The sequence below is a fragment of the Hypomesus nipponensis genome, chromosome 11, assembly GCF_054491055.1.
Source record: "Hypomesus nipponensis isolate SF chromosome 11, ASM5449105v1, whole genome shotgun sequence".
Taxonomy (NCBI): Eukaryota; Metazoa; Chordata; class Actinopteri; order Osmeriformes; family Osmeridae; genus Hypomesus; species Hypomesus nipponensis.
In genome coordinates this window covers 22,205,171-22,231,909 of record NC_140371.1, presented here as the reverse complement: position 1 = coordinate 22,231,909, position 26,739 = coordinate 22,205,171, and the positions used below count along the sequence as shown (strand labels likewise).

The 26,739-nt window shown below is 52.8% G+C and overlaps 1 protein-coding gene across 3 annotated transcripts; it reads left to right on the top strand.

Annotated features, from left to right (window-relative positions):
* Nucleotides 1-41: 41 nt before the first annotated feature.
* LOC146268644 (striatin-like) lies at nt 42-25,330 on the top strand. Of its 3 annotated transcripts, none has more exons than XM_084709485.1 (18): nt 42-395; nt 7,661-7,764; nt 9,027-9,100; nt 11,623-11,701; nt 14,174-14,344; nt 14,475-14,565; nt 14,667-14,880; nt 16,098-16,208; nt 20,212-20,355; nt 20,518-20,654; nt 20,945-21,120; nt 21,673-21,720; nt 21,815-21,936; nt 22,631-22,798; nt 23,179-23,319; nt 23,503-23,604; nt 23,975-24,061; nt 24,476-25,330. In XM_084709485.1, exons 1-18 carry the CDS (start codon nt 183-185, stop codon nt 24,643-24,645), a joined length of 2,352 nt encoding a protein of 783 aa, XP_084565611.1. In that variant the 5' UTR covers nt 42-182; the 3' UTR covers nt 24,646-25,330. The 3 variants fall into 3 exon arrangements, with proteins under 3 accessions (XP_084565611.1, XP_084565610.1, XP_084565612.1); XM_084709484.1 differs by having other exon boundaries at nt 14,430-14,565; XM_084709486.1 differs by lacking the exon at nt 16,098-16,208 and having other exon boundaries at nt 14,430-14,565.
* Nucleotides 25,331-26,739: the final 1,409 nt, after the last annotated feature.

Below are 26,739 nucleotides of genomic sequence, written 5' to 3'. Positions count from 1 at the left end.
CTGGGGGCGTGACCTATTCCGCCTGACGTCATCCTGTGACTAGCTGTCAGAAAGTGAGTTCATTCCCGTAGCCGACAGAGGCGAGCTAGGTCGATACTTTTTGTCCTTCCGCTAGCTAGTTGTAGTCAAAGACCTCACGAATAACCACAAACGGCTGCTCCTTCTTTAAACCGAGCCCGGCCATGGACGAACAGGCAGGGCCCGGTGTTTTCTTCAATAATAACAACAATTCTATTTTACCCGGTGGAGGCAAAGGACCGTTGCCCGACGGGGACGCTGGGGAGGCGGCTCGAGCCCAGTATAGCATCCCGGGGATTTTGCACTTCCTGCAGCACGAATGGGCCCGATTCGAAGTGGAGAGGGCACAATGGGAGGTGGAGCGGGCTGAATTACAGGTAAACACAATGCATGAATCATTCACTGGAGCATGTGTATTTGCAGTGTTTTCAGGATAGGACCTTAGCTATGTATTACAGTAAGAGGGGAATGCGTTGCACAAATTGATTGTTTCCGTTAGCATCAGCTAGCTTGCTAGCTAAATAATGTTGCCACATAGCGCCCCCTGCCCTTAGCGTAGTCGGCAGCACATGCTACAATACAATCCAGAAAATAGTAATTTAAAATGACTTGGGCTGTCCCGCAGTGTTCCGTTTTGTTACATTTTTTCAGTTATATTGTCAAAAATCAACGACTTAAAAGAACTTAAGTGTGTGATAAACGTTTTGCATTTCTAAGTAGTAAAATTCGATTACATTAGTGTATAGTCTAATATAGCTTGTAACTCATAAGGTGGTTATAGATTACTCTGCCCCATTATCTAAGGGAGTCCTATATGTAAACGATTGAGACGTACACTTTGAGCAATGCACTATTCCATTATACTTCTATATTTACTAGTTTATGAAGAGTAATGTTCGGCAATATCCGTTCTGCCTTGTACGTGTTCGACCTGCTTGTAGGGAAACGAAGTGATCCACTGTCTGAGCTACGAGAGCGCGCAACTAGGAGATCGTATTCCGCCCTTCTTGTAAGAAGATCGCTAAAGGTCGTAGCTAGGTAATGCAAATTACGTCAGAGTAGACTTTTATCGTAACCCTTCAACAATCATTTGTGATCATTGATTAGTTTCCTGAAAAAATAGTCAGTTAATAATATACATCCCTGCAGCGGTCAAGACAGTACAGTACTCAAGTACTACAATTATCTGTCTGTTGTCTCTTCAGTCACCACATCCGACCGTCATTACAGGGTGTTATACAAACTCACACAAACCACAATCAATCTGAAGTCTTTAAGGGATCGTTTGATATTTAGAACAGCACTCGCTCTCGTGCTCGCTTCTTTAATCCGCTTACGGAGGTATCATTGCAGTAATGTATCATGGCAAGTAAATCATATGCTACTATTTTAGACAAAGCTTGTTCAGGAGTTGCTTTGGAATGTGGTGTATCCAGCTTGTCAGCGCAGCATCACGGGAAGAGCCACTCCCCTCATTGATTCAGCAGACTGTCGATCTACCGTTTTTATTTTATTTATATTTGTTTACTTCCTCAAATTCCAATCAAACATAGTCTGACTTCGAGCCCACCTGATCCCGTTATATCACTTCTCTGCGTTCCGCTATCAGACCTCTCCCAGGCTGTGGCTGACATGAGTTTGACGGCTATAGGGAGTCAATTAATTGACTGACCTATGTCCTGTTTGTCAGATGAGAAAAGGACTGAGCTTTCATTCACAACCCTGCGAGAGGACAGGGTTTGAACTTGGTTGTGACAGGAGGTGTTTGTGCGGTGGAAGATGTGTTGACTGTGAGTCAGATTAACAAGGATGCACTGGATAAGTGTGTTTATTTTTAATTAGTGGACTACACACTGTGGGCTGTTGACTCTGATTAGCACAGATCCCCCCAGGGCTTGATTGATGAGGCTGGGTTTAGTTAGGTTCCAGAATGCTTCCTCAGCCCTCTAGTCAATCTCTTTCTCTCTCTCTCTCTCTCTCTCTCTCTCTCTCTCTCTCGCTCTCTCTCTCTCTCTCTCTCTCTCTCTCTCTCTCGCGCTCTCTCGCTTGCTCGCTCGGGGAAATCCCTCCACTAAGGAGTATCTCATTGCCAAAGCTGATCTGTCGGCAGCCCAAGTGTGACACCCGGAGAAGATCAAAGGTGACTCAGGGTGTCAGGTAGCTCCATTCAGGATGAGGGGCTGAATTTCAAGTTTCCATTCTTTCAGGACTTTAGGTCTTATTCATAGGACAGAAAACTGGTTGTGGTTTACTTCCTGGATTACGACCTGATAGTTAATGGTCTGAAGTAGGGCCAGGACACTGGTGTTGGTGTGATTGGCAGTGAGGTGACTGTGTCTGGCCCTCAAGCTTAGGGAAGCGGTGGGGAAGGGAGCGCTCACGCGTGAGTTAGAGGAAGTTAAGACATCAGTAGGCCTGAAGCCTGAGGTACGATGACAGCTACAGTTCTGCCTCTGTCCGCTTACATCACACACACACACACACACACACACACACACACACACACACACACACACACACACACACACACACACTCTCACCACCCACATGTAAGGTGGCTCAGTGTGTTAGCTCCAGCCCCAGGCTGTGGTTAGTTCTGCATGCTCACGGTGGGAGAGCATGAAGAACACACTGAAAGCCAGTAAGAGCAAACACATTTCAACTGGGGCACGTTTTGAATCTTTCGGTAAAAATCAACCCAGGGAGACTGTCACGACAGCAGGTGGTCTCAAAACAGGCTAACTGCTTTCCCTTTGAGATAAAGAGTTTTATTCCTCTGTGCTCTGGTCCACTGGCCTTTTGGAGTCAGACCAGATAGCCTCCATCCTCAGTCTTTCTGAAAAAAGTCTGGTTGTCAGGGTTAGTCCTTCCCTCCTTCCTCACCATTCACACGTACAGCCCTGGCTGTGTGTGTGTGGAAGTGAGACAGCTGGCCCCTCGGGAGGCAGAGCTGCCTTCCTCTCAAGTCTTCAGTCATAGAACGCCAATCTGGCAGAGCTGGAAATGTGTCCACCAGCACAAGCTGGTGGCTTGATCTTGTGTGTGCTCCCAGGTTGGGCTTTATCCATTTGGGTTGTTTTCAAGATGTTTTCTTTGTTGGGTGGAGGGGGGTTTTCTGGTTTTCAGTTGTTTGGGGGTAGATTGTGATGAAATATTGGGTGAAAAATATGCTTCTCTGGCTGTCCAGGAAGGGCTTGCTGGTCCGACAGCAGAGCCGAAGGCTGGTTAGCATCGACAGCAGAGCCGAAGGCTGGTTAGCATTGCATTAACGGTGACACTGACTAGAGGGAGCTTGAAGAGCAAACTGCTTTTCTTCCGTACCTGAGCTTGACAGACTTGACAGGCGGGCGGGCGGGCGTGCGTGCGTGTGTGTGTTCTGTGTTGCAGTAAACACCTTCTACAGAAGCTGCCAAGCTGTCTTTTTCCTTGATAAGGACAACTCCTTTATTTCAACAGCCCAGCCTCTCCTGGTATTGTCCTAAAAGTGTTTCCACCGAAGAGCTCAATCGGTGTGGGTTAATAATTGATCGCGCAATCAATGCGTTTAACCAAGAGGCTAAGAGGCCAGGAAGCCTTCCCAGCTGCTAGTGCAGGGCTGGTTGTGAAGTGTTTTTAGGAGCATGCTGCTCCTGAGTTGTGCTGGCGTCAGGGCTATTCTCCCTGGCGCACTCTGCTCTCCTGTCTCCTCTCTTGTTTTGCTGCCCTTGTCTGTCTGTGCTAGAGTAATGGAATGCGTGGAATGTACTTGGCTAGCTATCGGGTCGGCCATCTTTGCCCCCCCTGGGGTTGTATCTGACACAGAGTGAACCCTCTATAAGGCCTGCATGGCTATTTTCCTTGAAAGTTAGCGGCCTGTTGTTGAGTTCCTAGATGTGTTGTTTTTGTTTGTGATACAGCCAGCATATTCAGAGCTGGGTTCTGTGTTCAGCTCTGTAGGGGTGTGATCAGCGTGGGGATGGAGTGAGATCAGCGTGGGGATGGAGTGAGATCAGCGTGGGGGATGGAGTGAGATCAGTCTATCTGTCCAGTCGGTCTGATATCCCTGAGCCACTAACAGAGTTAGCTCTGTCTCTGCTAAATGCCCTTATTGTGTTTTAGCCTCCGTTGGCCGTGATGCAAAACCAGTCTGGGCAAAAACACTTCTGGAATGCTCGAAACCTCCACCCAGGATCCCGTCTGGTTGAGGACAGAAAGGAGGGTTTTTTCCTGTGCGTTTGTCGAGGGGATTTTTCCGATGGCATGTTGCAAAGCGGTGTGACGCTTGCCCCGTCAGCTTGGCGTCCCCTCACCAACGATGCGCAGAATGTGACGGCGTAGCTCGACTAACGATTCGATTTCCTTGCTCCAAGTTGTTTCCTTTAGCTGTCTCTGATGTCTCCACCTCCATATCTCAGTCTCTCTGATATCTCCACCTCCAGATCTGTCTCTCTGATGTCTCCACCTCTAGATCTTTGTCCCCATCCAGCGTCTCCTGGGTGGTCTGGTCCCCTCCCTGAAGGCCTGACCCCCACCAAGCTCTGCTCCTAGTCTTAACCCTGAGGAGAACAGCAGGAAACACAGTGGTAGGCTAGGCTAACTTGACCCTTGGTACTGTTGGTGGTTAGGGCTGGGCGATATATAATTATTGCGATATTATTGCTAATATTCGATATATCGCCCAGCCCCAGTAATGGTAGACTAGGTTGGAGGGAGTTGTGTGTGAAGGAGCTCACATTGTTGAGATGATGCAGTGAGGGGCTGAGTCATGCCTGCAGACAGTATCAGAGCTTCCTTCAACACCTCCATCATCCTCCCACACCAAGAGGGAGTCATTCAGCTTCTCATTGTCCTTTTGCTTGACGTCTCACTTGCCCCAGTTTCTGCAGTGATTTAAGCAAGCTATTGTTGTCATGACAAGTGACAAGGACAGTAAGTACCGACATGCTAATCCCTAAACCCTGGAGCCCTGGGAGGACTCAGTACTGCAGTCTGGATTATCAACCTGCCAGGGGGGGAAACTAACTTTTTTGTCCACCAGCAAGTGAATGTTCATATTCCCGCCTGGGGAGGGTGACTGAGCTGGAGGGTGCTGGTGTCTCAGGGGAGACCTGCTGAGCTGGAGGGTGCTGGTGTCTCAGGGGAGACCTGCTGAGCTGGAGGGTGCTGGTGTCTCAGGGGAGACCTGCTGAGCTGGAGGGTGCTGGTGTCTCAGGGGAGACCTGCTGAGCTGGAGGGTGCTGGTGTCTCAGGGGAGACCTGCTGAGCTGGAGGGTGCTGGTGTCTCAGGGGAGACCTGCTGAGCTGGAGGGTGCTGGTGTCTCAGGGGAGACCTGCTGAGCTGGAGGGTGCTGGTGTCTCAGGGGAGACCTGCTGAGCTGGAGGGTGCTGGTGTCTCAGGGGAGACCTGCTGAGCTGGAGGGTGCTGGTGTCTCAGGGGAGAACTGCTGAGCTGGAGGGTGCTGGTGTCTCAGGGGAGACCTGCTGAGCTGGAGGGTGCTGGTGTCTCAGGGGAGACCTGCTGAGCTGGAGGGTGCTGGTGTCTCAGGGGAGACCTGCTGAGCTGGAGGGTGCTGGTGTCTCAGGGGAGACCTGCTGAGCTGGAGGGTGCTGGTGTCTCAGGGGAGACCTGCTGAGCTGGAGGGTGCTGGTGTCTCAGGGGAGACCTGCTGAGCTGGAGGGTGCTGGTGTCTCAGGGGAGACCTGCTGAGCTGGAGGGTGCTGGTGTCTCAGGGGAGACCTGCTGAGCTGGAGGGTGCTGGTGTCTCAGGGGAGACCTGCTGAGCTGGAGGGTGCTGGTGTCTCAGGGGAGACCTGCTGAGCTGGAGGGTGCTGGTGTCTCAGGGGAGACCTGCTGAGCTGGAGGGTGCTGGTGTCTCAGGGGAGACCTGCTGAGCTGGAGGGTGCTGGTGTCTCAGGGGAGAACTGCTGAGCTGGAGGGTGCTGGTGTCTCAGGGGAGACCTGCTGAGCTGGAGGGTGCTGGTGTCTCAGGGGAGACCTGCTGAGCTGGAGGGTGCTGGTGTCTCAGGGGAGACCTGCTGAGCTGGAGGGTGCTGGTGTCTCAGGGGAGACCTGCTGAGCTGGAGGGTGCTGGTGTCTCAGGGGAGACCTGCTGAGCTGGAGGGTGCTGGTGTCTCAGGGGAGACCTGCTGAGCTGGAGGGTGCTGGTGTCTCAGGGGAGACCTGCTGAGCTGGAGGGTGCTGGTGTCTCAGGGGAGACCTGCTGAGCTGGAGGGTGCTGGTGTCTCAGGGGAGACCTGCTGAGCTGGAGGGTGCTGGTGTCTCAGGGGAGACCTGCTGAGCTGGAGGGTGCTGGTGTCTCAGGGGAGAACTGCTGAGCTGGAGGGTGCTGGTGTCTCAGGGGAGACCTGCTGAGCTGGAGGGTGCTGGTGTCTCAGGGGAGACCTGCTGAGCTGGAGGGTGCTGGTGTCTCAGGGGAGACCTGCTGAGCTGGAGGGTGCTGGTGTCTCAGGGGAGACCTGCTGAGCTGGAGGGTGCTGGTGTCTCAGGGGAGACCTGCTGAGCTGGAGGGTGCTGGTGTCTCAGGGGAGACCTGCTGAGCTGGAGGGTGCTGGTGTCTCAGGGGAGACCTGCTGAGCTGGAGGGTGCTGGTGTCTCAGGGGAGACCTGCTGAGCTGGAGGGTGCTGGTGTCTCAGGGGAGACCTCGATGTTGGGCTGTTTAGTCTGGCGAACACAGGTTGTTGCTGCCAGGGTGTTGGTGATGTCATTCTGTCTGTGAGGGGCTGGACTCTGGTCAGAGTCTGAGAAGCCTGTGGGGGGTGTGTGTGTGTGTGTGTGTGTGTGTGTGTGTGTGTGTGTGTGTGTGTGTGTGTGTGTGTGTGTGTGTGTGTGTGTGTGTGTGTGTGTGTGTGTGTGTGTGTGTGTGTGTGTGTGTGTGTGTGTGTGTGTGTGTGTGTGTGTGTGTGTGTGTGTGTGTGTGTGTGTGTGTGTGTGTGTGTGTGTGTGTGTGTGTGTGTGTGTGTGTTTGAGAGAGTGGGTGTGTGTTTGTGTGTGTCGGTGTCAGGAGTATGTCTGTCAGTGTGAGTGTGTGTATGTGAGAATGTGTTTGTCAGTGTGTGTGAGTGTGTGGGATCAAGTGATGTAATTCTGAGTCAGACTGCATGAACAGCTGCTGCGTATTACTGTAGGAGGACACTGGCGTGGAGGAGGCAGGCAGGCAGAGATGGAGAACAAGCACATTCAAATACAACTTCACTGGCTTTTTTCCTCTTTTCATTTGGCAACATGGCTGCATATTGATTTGATGTAGACCTATTTTTGTCTCTGTGGAGGCAAGGTCTTTGTAACATTTGTTACAAGCCTCCCATGCAGTTTCTGTGCCGTAGTCTACAATCAAAGCCAAACTGACAATTGCACTGTTCTGGGCTGAAATGTTATTACTGTCTGTGTCTCAGACCTATCCTAATCTACTGCATATCATCTGGATTGTCAACATAACATGAATCTTAATCCCTCACTCGGGCATTCACTGCATTCCATCGCTTCGGAACAAATTCTTCCAGGAAAACATGTTTGCAGACATGCAGGCCCTTGAGGTACAATTTTAGGAATCCACATGCGTAAGCCACGACAGAACGTGATGCTTTTCAGGGGTTCTGAAGAGGTGTTGAATGTTTCTCAGTTTGGGTTTGTTTGTTTTGCAGGCCCAAGTCGCCTTTCTGCAGGGGGAGAGGAAGGGGCAAGAGAACCTGAAGAAGGATTTGGTCAGAAGAATCAAGATGCTGGAGTATGCCCTCAAACAGGAGAGGTTAGACCCTGCCGTCTGCATTCACACACGTAACACACCTCAACACCTGTGTGGGGTCTCCAGAGAAGGGCAGGATGGTCCTGGTCGGTGCCTGATACTCATGACCCAGCAGTGTCCCCTGGAAGGACCTGAGCTGTCGGGGTCTGTGAGCCTGACAAGGTCACCAGAAAACCTGAAGAATTATTTTGACTCCTCCTCTCTTTCTCTCCCCTCCCCTCCCCCTCCTCCCCTCCCCTCCCCCTCCTCCTCTCCCCTCCTCCTCTCCCCTCCTCCTCTCCCCTCCTCCTCTCCCCTCTCTTTCTCTCCCCTCCCCTCCTCCTCTCCCCTCCTCTCTTTCTCTCCCCTCCCCTCCTCCTGTCCCCCCTCCTCCTCCCCTCCTCCACCCCCTGGAGCACCACGGTGTCAGGCCGCTGCTGCATGTCTCCATGGTAACATCAGTGACACACATTGCATTTCCCCGTCAGTGTTCCGGATGGCTGCACGCTGAAACTGGGATATGATGTCACCCTCCCTCCCTTTCTCCTTCTTCTCATCTCCCTCATCTCTCCCCAGCCTCCCCCTTCTTATCACTCACACAAATCGAAATACTTTGTTCAGTTTTGGTCCTCTGAAGAGAGCCTTATTTGTTATTGTGTGTCATTGTTGAATTTGTTTATTTATTTAAGGGAACTAACCGATATGTCTTTGAATACCCAGATTTAGATAACTTATTTGGTTAATAATAGTTTGATTTTTTTTTTCTCCCCCTCATAGCTCATTTCTTTGCCTCTTTTGAACGTGATATTAGCCTAGGCCTCACCCTCCTTAGGACTGGTATGTTATCCCTGGTTGCTTAGCAACATGTCCTGTCTGTAAAGACCTCAGGAGAAACGGTGCTGAAGAAGGCAGGATGTTCCCAATTTACCAGGAATTTGATAGCTGGAGTGTTCCCTGATCCTCATGGGAGCTGTGTGGAGGGAGGTACTGGGTCGGGCATTTAGCCCCTACAGTACACACACACACACACACACACACCTGGGCAGTGCATGTTATCCTCCTGATAAAGGACGTGTGCGTTCATGCAGACAGAACCACATCCCTTTTTTATGAGAAGAACCAAGTGGACAGCATGTGTCACTCTCAGAAACCTGCCACGCCAGTAGAATCATGTGTCCAAATCAAACGGCTCAGTCAAGTTCTTAAGAGCGAAAGGCTGCTTCTGAAATTGTTCTGAAAATTATAGTGATCATAATCTTTTGTCCTGATTCCTTTCTCCTCGTCAGGGCAAAGTACCACAAGTTGAAATACGGAACAGAGTTGAACCAAGGTGACATGAAGCCCCCGAGCTATGACTCTGGTAAGTAGCCCGTTGCTGCACCACACCTGTCCTCTTGGTGATGAATCATATTCAGCATTATTAAAACACCTTTTGTCACAACATTCCTGTGTTGATTTGTGAAAGAGCTGTCTAGGTTTCCCTCATGTCGGGTCTTGTCTAAACCAACGGGTTTATCCCAGTGTTTTTTCCATGTGAACCGATCCACTAAAGAATGAGGCTTCCTTGTCAACAGCGTTGGAACTGTCACTGCTGAATCCCCTCCAGTTGGAGCTCTCGTCTGTGTCAGCGCTATAGCACAGGAAGCACCTTCTCCCAGCACTAGTTTGTATTCTCAGCCCGTCTCTGTTCACAGGGGCTTCTAGGCACCAGCGCTTTGAAGTGTGGACAGAGAAGGAGAGGGAGGAAGGAATGAAAGAGAGGGAGAAAATTACGGAGAGTGTGAGGTAGAGATAGAGAGAGGCAGAGGGGGAGAGAGAGAGGCAGAGGGGGAGAGAGAGAGGGGCAGAGGGGGAGAGAGAGAGGCAGAGGGGGAGAGAGAGAGGCAGAGGGGGAGAGAGAGAGAGGCAGAGGGGGAGAGAGAGAGGCAGAGGGGGAGAGAGAGAGGCAGAGGGGGAGAGAGAGAGGCAGAGGGGGAGAGAGAGAGGCAGAGGGGGAGAGAGAGAGGCAGAGGGGGAGAGAGAGAGGCAGAGGGGGAGAGAGAGAGAGAGGCAGAGGGGGAGAGAGAGAGAGAGGCAGAGGGGGAGAGAGAGAGAGGCAGAGGGGGAGAGAGAGAGAGGCAGAGGGGGAGAGAGAGAGGCAGAGGGGGAGAGAGAGAGGCAGAGGGGGAGAGAGAGAGGCAGAGGGGGAGAGAGAGAGAGAGGCAGAGGGGGAGAGAGAGAGAGAGAGAGGCAGAGGGGGAGAGAGAGAGAGAGAGGCAGAGGGGGAGAGAGAGAGGCAGAGGGGGAGAGAGAGGCAGAGGGGGAGAGAGAGAGGCAGAGGGGGAGAGAGAGAGGCAGAGGGGGAGAGAGAGAGGCAGAGGGGGAGAGAGAGAGGCAGAGGGGGAGAGAGAGAGGCAGAGGGGGAGAGAGAGAGGCAGAGGGGGAGAGAGAGAGGCAGAGGGGGAGAGAGAGAGAGGCAGAGGGGGAGAGAGAGAGGCAGAGGGGGAGAGAGAGAGGCAGAGGGGGAGAGAGAGAGGCAGAGGGGGAGAGAGAAAGAGGCAGAGGGGGAGAGAGAAAGAGGCAGAGAGAGGCAGAGGGAGAGTGAGGCAGAGGGAGAGTGAGGCAGATGGAGAGTGAGGCAGATGGAGAGTGAGGCAGATGGAGAGTGAGGCAGGTGGAGGGTGAGGCAGAGAGAGGTGTTGGGTTAAGAGGTGACGGGGTGTGTGGGGTAGCTGTGTGTGTCAGGGTGCACCTGCTTGCCCCCCTCCAGACAGAGCCTCATTTACACCCCATTAGCACACGTCTGCTCTTACTCTACTGGATGAATGAACAAGACATCATCCCCCAGGCCCCTCACCCTCCAGGCCCCTCACCCCCCAGGGTCCTCATCCCCAAGGACAGGGCTGAGCTAGCAAGCTGACCAGCACCAAGCTCCTGAGGGTTTGACAGTTGATATTCCACAGCGGGGTGCTGGCCTGGGGGGCTGGCCTGGGGGGCTGGCCTGGGGTGCTGGCCTGGGGTGCTGGCCTGGGGTGCTGGCCTGGGGGGCTGGCCTGGGGTGCTGGCCTGGGGGGCTGGCCTGGGGTGCTGGCCTGGGGGTCTTCCAGGCTCTGCAGACTGGAATGGTTTGAGCAGCAGGTTTTTGTTAGCACAGCAAATACGTCATGTCGTTGTGAGACCGGTTTGAAGCAGCACAGGAATTTGGATGAATAGGAAGCGCCATGAAATATTGAGCTTCTCTACAGCGACTGTTTTGCTGTTTCAGTTTGAGCAGAGAGGATGAGCCCCCTGATGAGCTGGGTATCTGATGTGGGTTCTTGGTCGTGTTGAAGCTTTCAGATGGTTCTCTGGTGTTGAATCACGTCTTGTTTATCCCCCCTGTCCTACTGATGTCGGTAACACATTCAGAATTTGACTCAAAAAAAAACTAAACATAATGAAGCCTTACTCAGCTGGATAACTGGGCTGCGTTTGACTTCACTTGACTGACATTGATGGGGGCTGAAGGTTATACTTGCATGGCAAATCTGAAGTTAAAAGTCAATTAAGTTTCCCAACGGTAATTGTATGTCGATATTTCCGTTGCAGCCAGGCTAACGAGGACCTAGAATAAGTACTAGTGTAGCTAGTTTCAACAGAGGAAACCCTCACTTTGTAGAGCAGATGAGCGTCGGACATGTTCCACTGCCCCCGGGAGCTCAGCATGTTTTGACTCGGTAAAACAATCCAGAGATGTTTTGCAGAGTTGCTGCTGCAGTATGACATCTCTGTGGTCTCTGCTGTGTGGTCACTGTGGTCTCTGCTGTGTGGTCATCACTGTGGTCTCTGCTGTGTGGTCACTGTGGTCTCTGCTGTGTGGTCATCTCTGTGTTCTGTGCTGTGTGGTCATCACTGTGTTCTCAGAGGAAGCCAACGAGAACGAGACCACAGGTTCTCTCAACAACCAGCTGTCCTGGAGACAGGGTCGACAGCTCCTCAGACAGTAAGTAGAGTCACACACACATACATACACACACACACACACACACACATACAGACGCACACACACATACACACACACTCACCTGTACCTGTACTTATAGACAACGCTGCTTCCACCCAGATTCAGAGACGCATCTAACCCTGCCACAGAGACGCATCTAACCCTGCCACAGAGACGCATCTAACCCTGCTACAGAGACGCATCTAACCCTGCCACAGAGACACATCTAACCCTGCTATAGAGACACATCTAACCCTGCTATAGAGACACATCTAACCCTGCCACAGAGACACATCTAACCCTGCTATAGAGACACATCTAACCCTGCTATAGAGACACATCTAACCCTGCCACAGAGACACATCTAACCCTGCTATAGAGACACATCTAACCCTGCTATAGAGACACATCTAACCCTGCTATAGAGACACATCTAACCCTGCTATAGAGACACATCTAACCCTGCTATAGAGACACATCTCACCCTGCTATAGAGACACAACTAACCCTGCTATAGAGACACAACTAACCCTGCTATAGAGACACATCTCACCCTGCTATAGAGACACATCTCACCCTGCTATAGAGACACATCTCACCCTGCTATAGAGACACATCTAACCCTGCTATAGAGACACATCTCACCCTGCTATAGAGACACATCTCACCCTGCTATAGAGACACATCTCACCCTGCTATAGAGACACATCTAACCCTGCTATAGAGACACATCTAACCCTGCTACAGAGACACATCTAACCCTGCTATAGAGACACATCTAACCCTGCTACAGAGACACATCTAACCCTGCTATAGAGACACATCTCACCCTGCTATAGAGACACATCTAACCCTGCTATAGAGACACATCTCACCCTGCTATAGAGAGACACATCTAACCCTGCTACAGAGACACATCTAACCCTGCTATAGAGACACATCTCACCCTGCTATAGAGACACATCTAACCCTGCTATAGAGACACATCTCACCCTGCTATAGAGAGACACATCTAACCCTGCTACAGAGACACATCTAACCCTGCTACAGAGACACATCTAACCCTGCTACAGAGAGACATCTAACCCACATCTAACCCTGCTATAGAGACACATCTAACCCTGCTATAGAGACACATCTAACCCTGCTATAGAGACACATCTAACCCTGCTATAGAGAGACACATCTAACCCTGCTATAGAGACACATCTAACCCTGCTATAGAGACACATCTAACCCTGCTATAGAGACACATCTAACCCTGCTACAGAGACACATCTAACCCTGCTATAGAGACACATCTAACCCTGCTACAGAGACACATCTAACCCTGCTACAGAGACACATCTAACCCTGCTATAGAGACACATCTAACCCACATCTAACCCTGCTATAGAGACACATCTAACCCTGCTATAGAGACACATCTAACCCTGCTACAGAGACACATCTAACCCTGCTACAGAGAGACATCTAACCCACATCTAACCCTGCTATAGAGACACATCTAACCCTGCTATAGAGACACATCTAACCCTGCTATAGAGACACATCTAACCCTGCTATAGAGAGACACATCTAACCCTGCTATAGAGACACATCTAACCCTGCTATAGAGACACATCTAACCCTGCTATAGAGACACATCTAACCCTGCTACAGAGACACATCTAACCCTGCTATAGAGAGACACATCTAACCCTGCTATAGAGACACATCTAACCCTGCTATAGAGAGACACATCTCACCCTGCCACAGAGAGACATCTAATCCTGCTCCAGACGTCCTGTACAGTACAGGAGATCCCAGACACGTCACCTACACAGCCTCTCTCCTATTGGCCGTTCAGCTAGTAGGGTCTAGCTGCAGAGAGGTGCCAGACAGGGCTGGGAGGACCAGCACGGCTGTGTGTCTGGCAAAAGAGCATGGAGAGCAGCGCCCTCACCTGGACAACACTGTCATTACAGCCTCTCCTCCACCTCCTGCTCTCCACCTCCTGCTCTCCTCCTCCTGCTCTCCTCCTCCTGCTCTCCTCCTCCTGCTCCCCTCCTCCTGCTCCTCCTCTCCCAGACCAGTCACCCCCTGGCAGAGCCAAGCGAGACACCCTGATCACAATCACCCTGGTGGGTCTCCCCCTCGCCCCCCCCCCCCCCACACGTCCTCACACGTCGCCTGGACAATTTATTCATGAGCGTGTCAAGTGACAGCTCAGTACCAGCCCCCCCGCATCCGCCCCCCCTCCCTCCCTCCCCCCTCCCATAGCACATATCCAGGTCACACCAGTTAGGGCTTCCTGTGTGGGTGTCGCTGGAGGCGTGTCATGGAGGATGACTGGCTGGCTGGAACATCTGACATCTGATCCGTAGCTAAGTTAGAATTACCCCCCCCCCTCCAAAAACATGTCTTTCCAAAACATCTCCCTCCAGTGTTCCCTGGTGGTGCTCCCCAGACTGACCAGGTGTGTGGTTGCAGGTACCTGCAGGAGGTGGGCTACACAGACACCATCCTGGATGTGAAGTCCCAGAGGGTACGCTCCCTGCTCAACCTGGCCGGGGACAGAGCAGGCCGCTCGGGGGACAGGCCCGGGGCGGAGCCCCTGGTCAACGGCACTGACACAGCCCCCAGGGGCCCAGGGCCGGCAGGGTGAGGAAGCACATCTCCTTATGGGGGACCTGTTTCAAAACCTTGATTCTCTCACTTAACCTTGTGTGTGTGTGTGTGTGAGCAGGACAGCAGAGCTGTCTGACTCCAGTGCTGTGTTGGAGGCCTTCAGGTTCATTGAAAGTGCCGCAGCAGATTTCAGCGACGAAGATGAAGACGAGGAGAACGAGGGGAGAGACCGGACCATCATGGAGTCAAGGACGGTGAGAAGCTTGACACACACACACACACACATACTTGCACACACACACACCTGCACACACACACCACAGTATTAAGTTAACCATGTGTGCGTGTGCTGCAGATCCTTAGGAAGAAGCCTTCGTCATCTCCAGCCGTGTCTACCAGCATGGACACCACTGTCCCCCCCAGTATGGACACCACTGTCCCCCCCAGCATGGACACCAGCGAGGACCCGGACACAGACGAGGTTATGAAGGGCTTCGACTTCCTGTCCAGCCCCGACGACATGGACACCTCCCCAGAGTCCAGGAGCGCTGGGGAGGGGACTGACTGGGGTGAGACAGGGGGGCAGGGGGATGGAGGGGTGGGTGAGACAGGGGGGCAGGGGGATGGAGGGGTGGGGTGAGACAGGGGGCAGGGGGATTGAGGGGTGGGGTGAGACAGGGGGGCAGGGGGATGGAGGGGTGGGGTGAGACAGGGGGGCAGGGGGATGGAGGGGTGGGGTGAGACAGGGGGCAGGGGGATTGAGGGGTGGGGTGAGACAGGGGGGCAGGGGGATGGAGGGGTGGGGTGAGACAGGGGGGCAGGGGGATGGAGGGGTGGGGAACTCTGGTAGAACTGGAGGTTGAGAAAGTGAACAATATTTGTAGACATTATTAAGTCATTCATCACTCAAATATTTTAAACTGAACAAAAAAGGAGACACTTATCTTTAGGTAGTTTCATCTTGCCCAAGAACTCAGCCTGTTTGGAGGAGATCCAAGTTTAGTTTGAATTCATCTTTCCTCCTACTGTAGCTGTTTGAGAGAAGCTTCTTTTGGTTCCCAGTCTTCACAGCACTGTTGTTCATCCTCCATGTGTCCCTCCATGCTCCATCATGAGTCACGACTCTTCAGTTTGTCTGGATTAACCTTCTTCCATTGTTGGTCCTCAGCCCTCCAAATCCTGCTGTGGCACGACCCTGTCTGTTCCACCCCTGTGTTTGTGTTTGAGAATCAACTGATCCACCTGATTCTCTTTTGTGACTGTGTATGTTAAGGCAGAGGTCCCACCAAGCCCTTTTGATATCCTTAGTGGTCTGTCGGCCTGGTCCTGTTTGAAGGTCCTGCCATGCTCTAAAAACGAGTGTACATTTGAATTGACAAGGACGCCAGGATGTTTGAACGTGCTGAAGTGACACCCCAGCCCTCGTTCTAGACACCTTAACGGGCGTTGGAAGCAGAGAGCCGGTGGCAGAGGGCACATCTTCAGTCGGTGACATCTGTCTGCCATGGTGACGGCCTCTCTGCCCCTTAAACAGAGATGGCCTCATCCTCCCTGCAGGGCCCTCTCTCCTCAAGGCCTCCACCTGGTTTACAACCCTGGTCTCCAGCTGCTCTTAGGATCGTGTGTCCTGACTGGTCCCGGAGGCTAGAGGCTAGAGGCTAGCCCCAGAGGGAGGGAAGGCTACACCCCCAGGAGAATGGCAGTGTGGGGCTGCCCTCGCCCCTAGTGGGCCCCAGCAGGGCAGCAGCTGAACTGCCTCTCGGTCTGGTTTTGTCCCCCTGTGTAGAGAAGGACGAGCAAGGTCCCATGTCTGAGGCCTGGGACGTGGACCAGGGCCTGATTACCAAACTCAAGGAGCAGTACAGGAAGGAGCGCAAGGGGAAAAAGGGGGTGAAGAGTAAGTTCTCTCTGGCGTCCCTGCCTCCCTCCTCTCTCTCTAAAGCCTGAGTTTGACAAGATTCATATCAAAGAAAAAAGAAAAACTCGAATCAGAAACAGGCATCTTCGCCCTCTCCTCATCTTCTATTCAGGCTGCTCATTCTCCTGCCTTCCACTTGGCACAGCTCTGGCCACAGCCGTCTGTGTATGTGTGTGTACATGTGTGTGTACGTGTGTGTGTGTGTGACGTTTGTACCCCTGGTGTCTTTCATCTGTGTTCTGTTTTGGCGCTGTACTTTCCCTGCATGTCCCCTGTCCTGTCCTGTTAAAACAACCCATTACATCCACTTCCTGAAGGCTAAAACTCAGACACCACCATCTGTATAGTGTTCCCTAGTACCCAGAACCTGCTTATGTCATCATCATCATCATCACTGTTTTTATTATCTTTCAAATCAATTCCTGTAAAAGCCTTCTCCTTTGTGGGATGAAGTGAACCCAGTGCAGTCAGCAGAACGTCCCTGTACTGATGTGTGGAGACCAAACTCAGCTTCCCTTCTCTCTGCTGCAGTGCTGTAACCACAGGTGGAAGTCCCTGGTAGGATGGGGGGAAAACGACCCCCCCCAATCCTGGGAAAAATATGATCCCCCCCCCCCCAATATATCACTGTAAACATGACTACGTAGTTTTGAATATTAATAATATGCATTGAAGGCATTATAGAAACAAGCTTTTTAAAGTTTAACATAGGCTGTGTTACAACACCACAACCGCCCCCCTTCCCCCCCCAAAGTTGCCATCAGATTTTCTCCCCTGGCTGCAGCAGCTACACAGCAGCTACACAGCAGCTACACAGCCGCTCCACAGCAGCTACACAGCAGCTACACAGCAGCTACACAGCAGCTACACAGCAGCTACACAGCCGCTCCACAGCAGCTACACAGCAGCTACACAGCAGCTACACAGCAGCTACAGATCAGCTACACAGCAGCTACACAGCAGCTACACAGCAGCTACACAGCAGCTACACAGCCGCTCCACAGCAGCTACACAGCAGCTACACAGCAGCTACACAGCAGCTACACAGCCGCTACACAGCAGCTACACAGCAGCTACACAGCAGCTACAGATCAGCTACACAGCAGCTACACAGCAGCTACACAGCCGCTACACAGCAGCTACACAGCAGCTACACAGCAGCTACAGATCAGCTACACAGCAGCTACACAGCAGCTACACAGCAGCTACACAGCCGCTCCACAGCAGCTACACAGCAGCTACACAGCCGCTCCACAGCAGCTACACAGCAGCTACACAGCAGCTACACAGCAGCTACACAGCAGCTACACAGCCGCTACACAGCAGCTACACAGCAGCTACACAGCAGCTACAGATCAGCTACACAGCAGCTACACAGCAGCTACACAGACGCTACACAGCAGCTACACAGCAGCTACACAGCAGCTACAGATCAGCTACACAGCAGCTACACAGCAGCTACACAGCAGCTACACAGCCGCTCCACAGCAGCTACACAGCAGCTACACAGCCGCTCCACAGCAGCTACACAGCAGCTACACAGCAGCTCCACAGCAGCTACACAGCAGCTACACAGCAGCTACACAGCAGCTACACAGCAGCTACACAGCCGCTACACAGCAGCTACACAGCAGCTACACAGCAGCTACAGATCAGCTACACAGCAGCTACACAGCAGCTACACAGCCGCTACACAGCAGCTACACAGCAGCTACACAGCAGCTACAGATCAGCTACACAGCAGCTACACAGCAGCTACACAGCAGCTACACAGCCGCTCCACAGCAGCTACACAGCAGCTACACAGCCGCTCCACAGCAGCTACACAGCAGCTACACAGCAGCTCCACAGCAGCTACACAGCAGCTACACAGCCGCTCCACAGCAGCTACACAGCAGCTACACAGCCGCTACACAGCAGCTACACAGCAGCTACACAGCAGCTACACAGCAGCTCCACAGCAGCTCCACAGCAGCTACACAGCAGCTACACAGCAGCTACACAGCAGCTACACAGCCGCTACACAGCAGCTACACAGCAGCTACACAGCAGCTACAGATCAGCTACACAGCAGCTACACAGCAGCTACACAGCCGCTACACAGCAGCTACACAGCAGCTACACAGCAGCTACAGATCAGCTACACAGCAGCTACACAGCAGCTACACAGCCGCTCCACAGCAGCTACACAGCAGCTACACAGCCGCTCCACAGCAGCTACACAGCAGCTACACAGCAGCTCCACAGCAGCTACACAGCAGCTACACAGCAGCTACACAGCAGCTACACAGCCGCTACACAGCAGCTACACAGCAGCTACACAGCAGCTACAGATCAGCTACACAGCAGCTACACAGCAGCTACACAGCCGCTACACAGCAGCTACACAGCAGCTACACAGCAGCTACAGATCAGCTACACAGCAGCTACACAGCAGCTACACAGCAGCTACACAGCAGCTACACAGCAGCTACACAGCAGCTACACAGCAGCTCCACAGCAGCTACACAGCAGCTACACAGCCGCTCCACAGCAGCTACACAGCAGCTACACAGCAGCTACACACTGGTGTCCACCTGCTCTCTCCCTCACCTCCTTCTGGCTCTTCATTTTCAGCAGATTTGATCATCTGAGCTTTTTCCCCACCGATGCTTTACCTTCACCTCTCCAGGGATCTGGATCTACCTTGCTTGCTGGGTCCCTGCTGTGCATGTGTGGGGGGGCAGGGGTTGTTTATCAGGGACATCAACTCAGCACTGCTTAAGTGCTGCACTTAGCTGTGCCCCCTCTACCTCACCAACAGACCTGGTGACTAATCTGCCCCTTCCTGCATCCTACATCACTTCTCCTCCCTTTTGTTTTCAGTTCAGTTCAATGAGCCTCTGGACTGTCTGCCTCACACCTCCCTCTTCTGTATCTTCATTAGCTTTTAACATCCAAATAAATCCTTTCTTACCGCACACAGCTCTCAGTTAAGAATTTAGTGCGCTTTCTCTCTCCTCTCTGTATGTCTCTCTCTCCTCTGTATGTCTCTCTCTCCTCTGTATGTCTCTCTCTCTCCTCTGTATGTCTCTCTCTCTCCTCTGTATGTCTCTCTCTCCTCTCTGTATGTCTCTCTCTCTCCTCTGTATGTCTCTCTCTCCTCTGTATGTCTGTCTCTCCTCTGTATGTCTCTCTCTCTCCTCTGTATGTCTCTCTCTCTCCTCTGTATGTCTCTCTCTCCTCTGTATGTCTCTCTCTCCTCTGTATGTCTCTCTCTCTCCTCTGTATGTCTCTCTCTCTCCTCTGTATGTCTCTCTCTCTCCTCTGTATGTCTCTCTCTCCTCTGTATGTCTCTCTCTCCTCTGTATGTCTCTCTCTCCTCTGTATGTCTCTCTCTCTCCTCTGTATGTCTCTCTCTCTCCTCTGTATGTCTCTCTCTCCTCTCTGTATGTCTCTCTCCTCTCTGTATGTCTCTCTCTCCTCTGTATGTCTGTCTCTCCTCTGTATGTCTCTCTCTCTCCTCTGTATGTCTCTCTCTCTTCTGTATGTCTGTCTCTCCTCTGTATGGCTCTCTCTCTCTCCTCTGTATGTCTGTCTCTCCTCTGTATGTCTCTCTCTCCTCTGTATGTCTCTCTCTCCTCTGTATGTCTCTCTCTCTCCTCTGTATGTCTCTCTCTCCTCTGTATGTCTCTCTCTCCTCTGTATGTCTCTCTCTCCTCTGTATGTCTCTCTCTCTCCTCTGTATGTCTCTCTCTCCTCTGTATGTCTCTCTCTCCTCTGTATGTCTCTCTCTCCTCTGTATGTCTCTCTCTCTCCTCTGTATGTCTCTCTCTCTCCTCTGTATGTCTCTGTCTCCTCTCTGTATGTCTCTGTCTCCTCTCTGTATGTCTCTGTCTCCTCTCACACTCTCTCCTCTTCCTCCAGCTCTGTGTTTGCTGGTCTGGTTTTCCCTGCTGTTTCTAACAGCAGAACAGTAACCCTGGCCCTGTAACCCTAACAGGGCCAAACCGCTCCAAGCTGCAGGACATGCTGGCCAACCTGAGAGACACGGAGGACCCGTCCCCCATGCAGCCCTCCGCCTCGCCCCCCGCCCGGCCCAGCGCACCCAGGACCTCCGAGCTGGACGCCAACCGGACGGACGAAGGTATTGTGCCCCCCCCCCCCCCCCCAAGAGGGGTGCACACACACACATCCCACATGGACACCTGCATAATGACAACTCTGCCCTTCTGTCAAGCTCATCGTTCCTCTTGAAACCCACTATGAAACTTGCACACACACTTACACTTGTTTGTCTGTTCCCCAGTGGAGGCTCTGACATTCCCCCCGACCTCGGGCAAGTCGTTCATCATGGGGGCGGACGAGCCCCTGGAGAGTGAGCTGGGGCTGGGGGAGCTGGCCGGCCTCACCGTGGCCAACGAGGCCGACAGCCTCGCCTACGATGTGAGTAACTGACGCTGAAATCCCGTCACTACGACAACGTTCCTCTCTCCCTCCTGCCCCTCCTCTCTCCCTCCTGCCCCTCCTCTCTCCCTCCTGCCCCTCCTCTCTCCCTCCTGCCCCTCCTCTCTCCCTCCTGCCCCTCCTCTCTCCCTCCTGCCCCTCCTCTCTCCCTCCTGCCCCTCCTCTCTCCCTCCTGCCCCTCCTCTCTCCCTCCTGCCCCTCCTCTCTCCCTCCAGCCCCTCCTCTCTCCCTCCTGCCCCTCCTCCTAAATGCCTTGTGTGTCTCGTCAGATCGGCAACAGCAAGGACGCCCTGAGGAAGACATGGAACCCCAAGTTCACGCTGCGGAGCCACTTTGACGGGGTTCGAGGCCTGGCCTTCCACCCCCGGGAGCCGCTGCTGGTGACGGCCTCTGAGGACCACACCCTGAAGCTGTGGAACCTGCAGAAGACTGCTCCTGCCAAGAAGTAAGAGCCCTGTCCTGATAGGCTGTCATGAGGGCACCAGCACACTGACAGGGGCTTCTCTGATAGGCTGTCAGGAGGGCACCAGCACACTGACAGGGGCTTCTCTGATAGGCTGTCAGGAGGGCACCAGCACACTGACTGGGGCTTCTCTGATAGGCTGTCAGGAGGGCACCAGCACACCTCTGATAGGCTGTCAGGAGGGCACCAGCACACTGACTGGGGCTTCTCTGATAGGCTGTCAGGAGGGCACCAGCACACCTCTGATAGGCTGTCAGGAGGACAGGGCACCAGCACACTGACTGGGGCTTCTCTGAGTCATCTCTCTGCTTTTATCCAAAACGACGTACAAGTAATGGAATCAGATTTGTTTGTGTAGCCCTTTTTAGAAGTGCTGTCAGAAAGGGCTCACATACAGCCCTAGAAGTGCACCTCAACCATCCTGAACCCTGAAGCATGGAGCATGCTGAAGTATGTCAGCTGAGATGTGGCTTGAGGGTTTGGGACAAACCAGACTGATTCTCTCTGTGTGTGTCTCTCTCTCTCTCTCAACAGGAGTACATCTTTAGATGTGGAGCCCATCTACACATTCAGAGCTCACAGGTCCAAGATTGAAACGTTTTAAATCGTTTTTTAAAGCGCTCAGTTCTGAGAGAGTGAGAGTGTGAGTGACGTCCTGTATGCTTGCTGCCTGCAGGGGGGCGGTGCTGTGCGTGGTGATGAGCAGCTCAGGGGAGCAGTGCTTCAGTGGAGGGGTGGATGGAACCATCCAGAGCTGGAACACCCCCAACCCCAACATCGACCCCTACGACTCCTACGGTAACCACAACCTCCCACCAGCCCTCCCTCCCTTCAGCCCTCCTTCCAGCCTTCCCTCCCTCCAGCCCTCATTCCAGCCCTCCCTCCCTCCAGCCCTCCTTCCAGCCTTCCCTCCCTCCAGCCCTCCTTCCAGCCCTCCCTCCCTCCAGCCCTCCCTCCAGCCTTCCCTCCCTCCAGCCCTCCTTCCAGCCCTCCCTCCAGCCCTCCCTCCAGCCCTCCCTCCCTCCAGCCCTCCTTCCAGCCTTCCCTCCCTCCAGCCCTCCTTCCAGCCCTCCCTCCCTCCAGCCCTCCCTCCCTCCGGCCCTCCTTCCAGCCTTCCCTCCCTCCAGCCCTCCTTCCAGCCCTCCCTCCCTCCAGCCCTCCTTCCAGCCCTCCCTCCCTCCAGCCCTCCTTCCAGCCCTCCCTCCCTCCAGCCCTCCTTCCAGCCCTCCCTCCCTCCAGCCCTCCCTCCCTCCCTCCAGCCCTCCTTCCAGCCTTCCCTCCCTCCCTCCTTCCAGCCCTCCAGCCCCCTGAGAAACATGGCTGCCCAGTCATCTCTCAGTTTGAGATTGATTAATTATTCAACGCCAGGCATAAGAAGTAACATGGTCTCTTTGTCTGTGTGTGTGTGTGTGTCTCTCTGTCTGTCTCTCTGTGTATGTGTGTGTGTCTCTCTCTCTCTCTCTCTCTCTCTCTGTGTTTTTGTGTGTAACAGAGCCGTCGGTCCTGCGGGGGGCACTGTGTGGTCACTGTGACTCTGTGTGGGGCCTGGTGTACAGCGCGGCTCACCAGCGCCTGCTGTCCTGCTCTGGGGACGGCTCCCTCATGCTGTGGGATGCCAGCAGCACAGGCCCCGCCCTCACCACCTTCAACCACAGCAGAGGTGGGCTGAGCGCCGGGGGGGTCGTCTGTGGGAAGCTGTAACCTGTTAAGCTTGTGGTGCCCCCTAGAGGTGGAAGGGAGGGACTGTAGCAGGCTCGTCTATGAGAGGCTGTGTGATTGAGGTGCTGTTTTGGTTCTTTCTCCTCTCGCACTCCCTCTTTCCCTCCCTTTCCCGATCTCCCTCTCGATCTCCCTCTCGATCTCCCTCTCGATCTCCCTCTCGATCTCCCTCTCGATCTCCCTCTCGATCTCCCTCTCGATCTCCCTCTCGATCTCCCTCTCGATCTCCCTCTTTCTCTCTCTCCCTATCACCCTCTCTCTATCTCTCTCTCTCCCTATCTCCCTCTCTCTCCCCCTATCTCCCTCTCTCTCTCTCTCTAGAGCTGGGTATTCCCTCCTCGGTGGACCTGGTGAGCACTGACTCGGCCCACATGGTCACCTCCTTCACCAGTGGGCAGGTGGGGCTGTTCAACATGGAGACCCAGCAGCTGGTGCTGAAGCTGGAGTCCACCCTGGAGCCAGGTACCACACACACACACACACCACACCACACACACACACACACCCCCACACACACAGCTGTAAAGCTATACGAAATACTTAATAAGCCCCTCAGTACAGACTGCTGCTGTGTGTTTGGGTGGACTGGGACTGTTCAGGCAGGGCAGGTTAGGATGGAGGTAAGTGTGACCTCTCTCTCTCCAGGTACGCCCTGCCAGATCAACAAGGTCCTGAGCCACCCCACCCTCCCCATCACCATCACCGCCCAGGAGGACCGACACATCAAGTTCTTCGACAACAACACAGGTACAGGAGGCAGCAGAGATACAACACCAGCCCTGACTCTGTAGAGATACAACACCAGCCCTGACTCTGTAGAGATACAACACCAGCCCTGTCTCTGTAGAGATACAACACCAGCCCCTGAATCTGTAGAGATACAACACCAGCCCTGTCTCTGTAGAGATACAACACCAGCCCTGTCTCTGTAGAGATACAACACCAGCCCTGTCTCTGTAGAGATACAACACCAGCCCTGACTCTGTAGAGATACAACACCAGCCCCTGAATCTGTAGAGATACAACACCAGCCCTGTCTCTGTAGAGATACCGTCTCTGTAGAGATGGCGTCTGAGGTGAACAGCTGGTTCATTGTCCTGTTTGTGTTTGACTCCAGGGAAGCTGACCCACTCCATGGTGGCTCACCTGGACGCTGTCACAAGCCTCGCCGTCGACCCCAACGGCCTGTACCTGATGTCTGGCAGTGAGTGCTACTGTTACATACTTACACCCAGCTCCAACTGGAAGAGGCTTCTCTAGGATAATAGTCTATGTGAAGCAGCTTGATCACTTCTGATCCTTGATCTTCTGCTTTGTTGTCTGTCACTTTGGGTGAAAGGCTTTGCTGAACGAGAAGAATGTAAATGTAACGTGCTTCTACTTTCAGTTTAATAGCCACCTGGTATGGCTTTCCTTCTGTTTTAACCCTCTCTCTCTTCCCCTCTTCTCCCTTCTTCTCCTCTCCTCCCTCCTCCTCCCTTCTTCTCCTCTCCTCCCTCCTCCCCCCTCTCCTCCCCCTCTCCTCTCCTCCATCCCTCTTCCTCCCCCTCTCCTCTCCTCCCTCCTCCCCCCTCTCTTCCCTCCTCCTCCCCCTCTCCTCTCCTCCCCCCTCTCCCAGGTCACGACTGCTCCATACGTCTATGGAACCTGGAGACCAAGACCTGCATCCAGGAGTTCACCGCCCACAGGAAGAAGTTTGAGGAGTCTATCCACGACGTGGCGTTCCACCCGTCCCGGTGCTACATCGCCAGCGCCGGCGCCGACGCCCTCGCCAAGGTGTTCGTATGACGAGGAGCTTCCTCCTCAAGCCCCGCCCTCAGCCCTAACACAGGGACCAATAGAGACAGAGGAGGGGCGGGATGTTCAGGCAAGGGGCGGGACGTTCAGGCGTGGGGCCTATCCCCACCACGTCCTGATTGAACTTGTGTACCGTGTAGCCAATCGCCTCAGACGAGCCCTGCCTCAGTGAGGGGGGCCAGGGGGCGGCTCTCTGGGAGGCAGAGAAGGAGAGCCGCTCTAAAGTCCCTGCTGCCATGCTACCATCCAGGCAGGCCTGGGTGTGACCACAGACCTCCCCCCTCTCCCCCTGCCTCCACTCCTCTCCCCTCTTGGGTCCAGCTCATCACCCTTCCTGCCTCCACCTCCACGGCCCCCCCTGCCTCACCCCCTTCTGCCTCTTTTTCCTCACCCTCCAGCTCCACAGCCCCCTGCCTCACAGCCCTCCTGCCCCCCCTCCTGGCACCGGGCTTTCTGTCAGACTAAGGAAGGCTGCCCTCTCCTCCAGGTCAGGGTCAGGGTTGTGTGTACGTGGAAATGTGGGGTACTACAAGCTTGCTGCCTCACGCTGTTCTCCGTCTCCACGGAAACTGCCCCTGTCCGCCTGCTCTTGCTTTCCTTTTTAAACACAAATGTCAACAATGTGCCTTTTGCTTTAGAAAGGTCTTGATGTTATTTTACCAGGCATCGTTTTCAGGGGGGGGGGGGGGGGGGGGGGTGGACGGACGGACCGAAAATTGTAGGGGGAAAGATCGTCACAATGGTGTCCATTTTAACAAAATATTGGATGTAAAATTACAAATACTTATAATAAACAAAATATATATTCAGTCTTAAAACCTTATTGTGCTGCGTGAGTTTGACTCTGGATAGTGTGGTGGGGAAAGCTCTGCAATGCTGGCAGAGGAAACAGAGCCGTTGCGTATGTTGCCTGTTTGTTAGAAAGTTCAAGAGAATTGTACACTTTGTAAAATGACAAAGCCATGTCTCCAAATAAACCATTGTGTTCCATGATTGTGTGTATGTGGGAAGATTTGGGCAGTTTTGGTTTGAATTAAGAGGAGAGGGCTGGCCAGGTATGTGGATTTTGTTCCTTATCGTTTTAGACAGAACAATTCGAGTGTATGTTTGCACAGAACTTAAGAGGTATTTGAAATCATATTAGATTATATTACAAGCTAAGAGAGGAGAGCCCAGAGAGTTTTAAGATCAGTATTTCTCTTAGAGGAGGGACCCATTACTAGTAATGAGAATCAATCAAGGTATCCATGTACATCTTCAAAAGAGCCATTTTCTCAGTCACTGGTTTGTATATGAAAATATGTCCAAATAAAACTGCTGTAAAGTATTGCCTGTGTCCAATGTCATTTGTATCTACCTTTGTTTAAGATAGATAAAAACAAATAAACCTATAGACTGATGTAAAAAATGTAAGGAGTGACAGTAAAAAGTTGTGGCGAGTCATGGAACGTTTTCATACATCAATAAGACATGCAGCGCCATCCTCCAGGAATCCTCCAGATCCTCGACTATTTCAAACATCTCATGTATGTCCATGGGTGATCAGAAATATCTCTTTAATCTCAGTCCTGTCGACATCGAGAACTCCCTCTCTCATGCAGCGGCAGAACCAGACAGAGTAAACATTTGGTGTTCAGCCCCAACTTGGGACCTAGTCAAGGTTTGATGTGAGCTTTGATCGGAACTTCCACAGTTATTGCTCATGGAGTATTAACACTTCCCATCTCTGACAGTATTGCTCGGTGAAAGCAGGCAGACTAAATAACCTTCAGTGCAATAATTTTTCGTAATTATTTTATTAAAAATTGCATTAAAATATTGATCAAATGGTTTATTTAAAAATTACAAGCAAAAAAGGCTTTTTTAATATGCATATGTACAAACAAAACAAACATTACAGGGAGAATATCATAAATACTCTTTCAACAACACCAAATATCTGCCACGGGAACAAGTGACCACACTGTTGGTTAACGGAGAGTGATTGGTATCATGTGACCACACTGTAGGTTAACGGAGTGACTCAGGATTTTCCTTGACGTCCACTTAAACATTGCAACTAACATGCTCCTTAATAACTCCAAT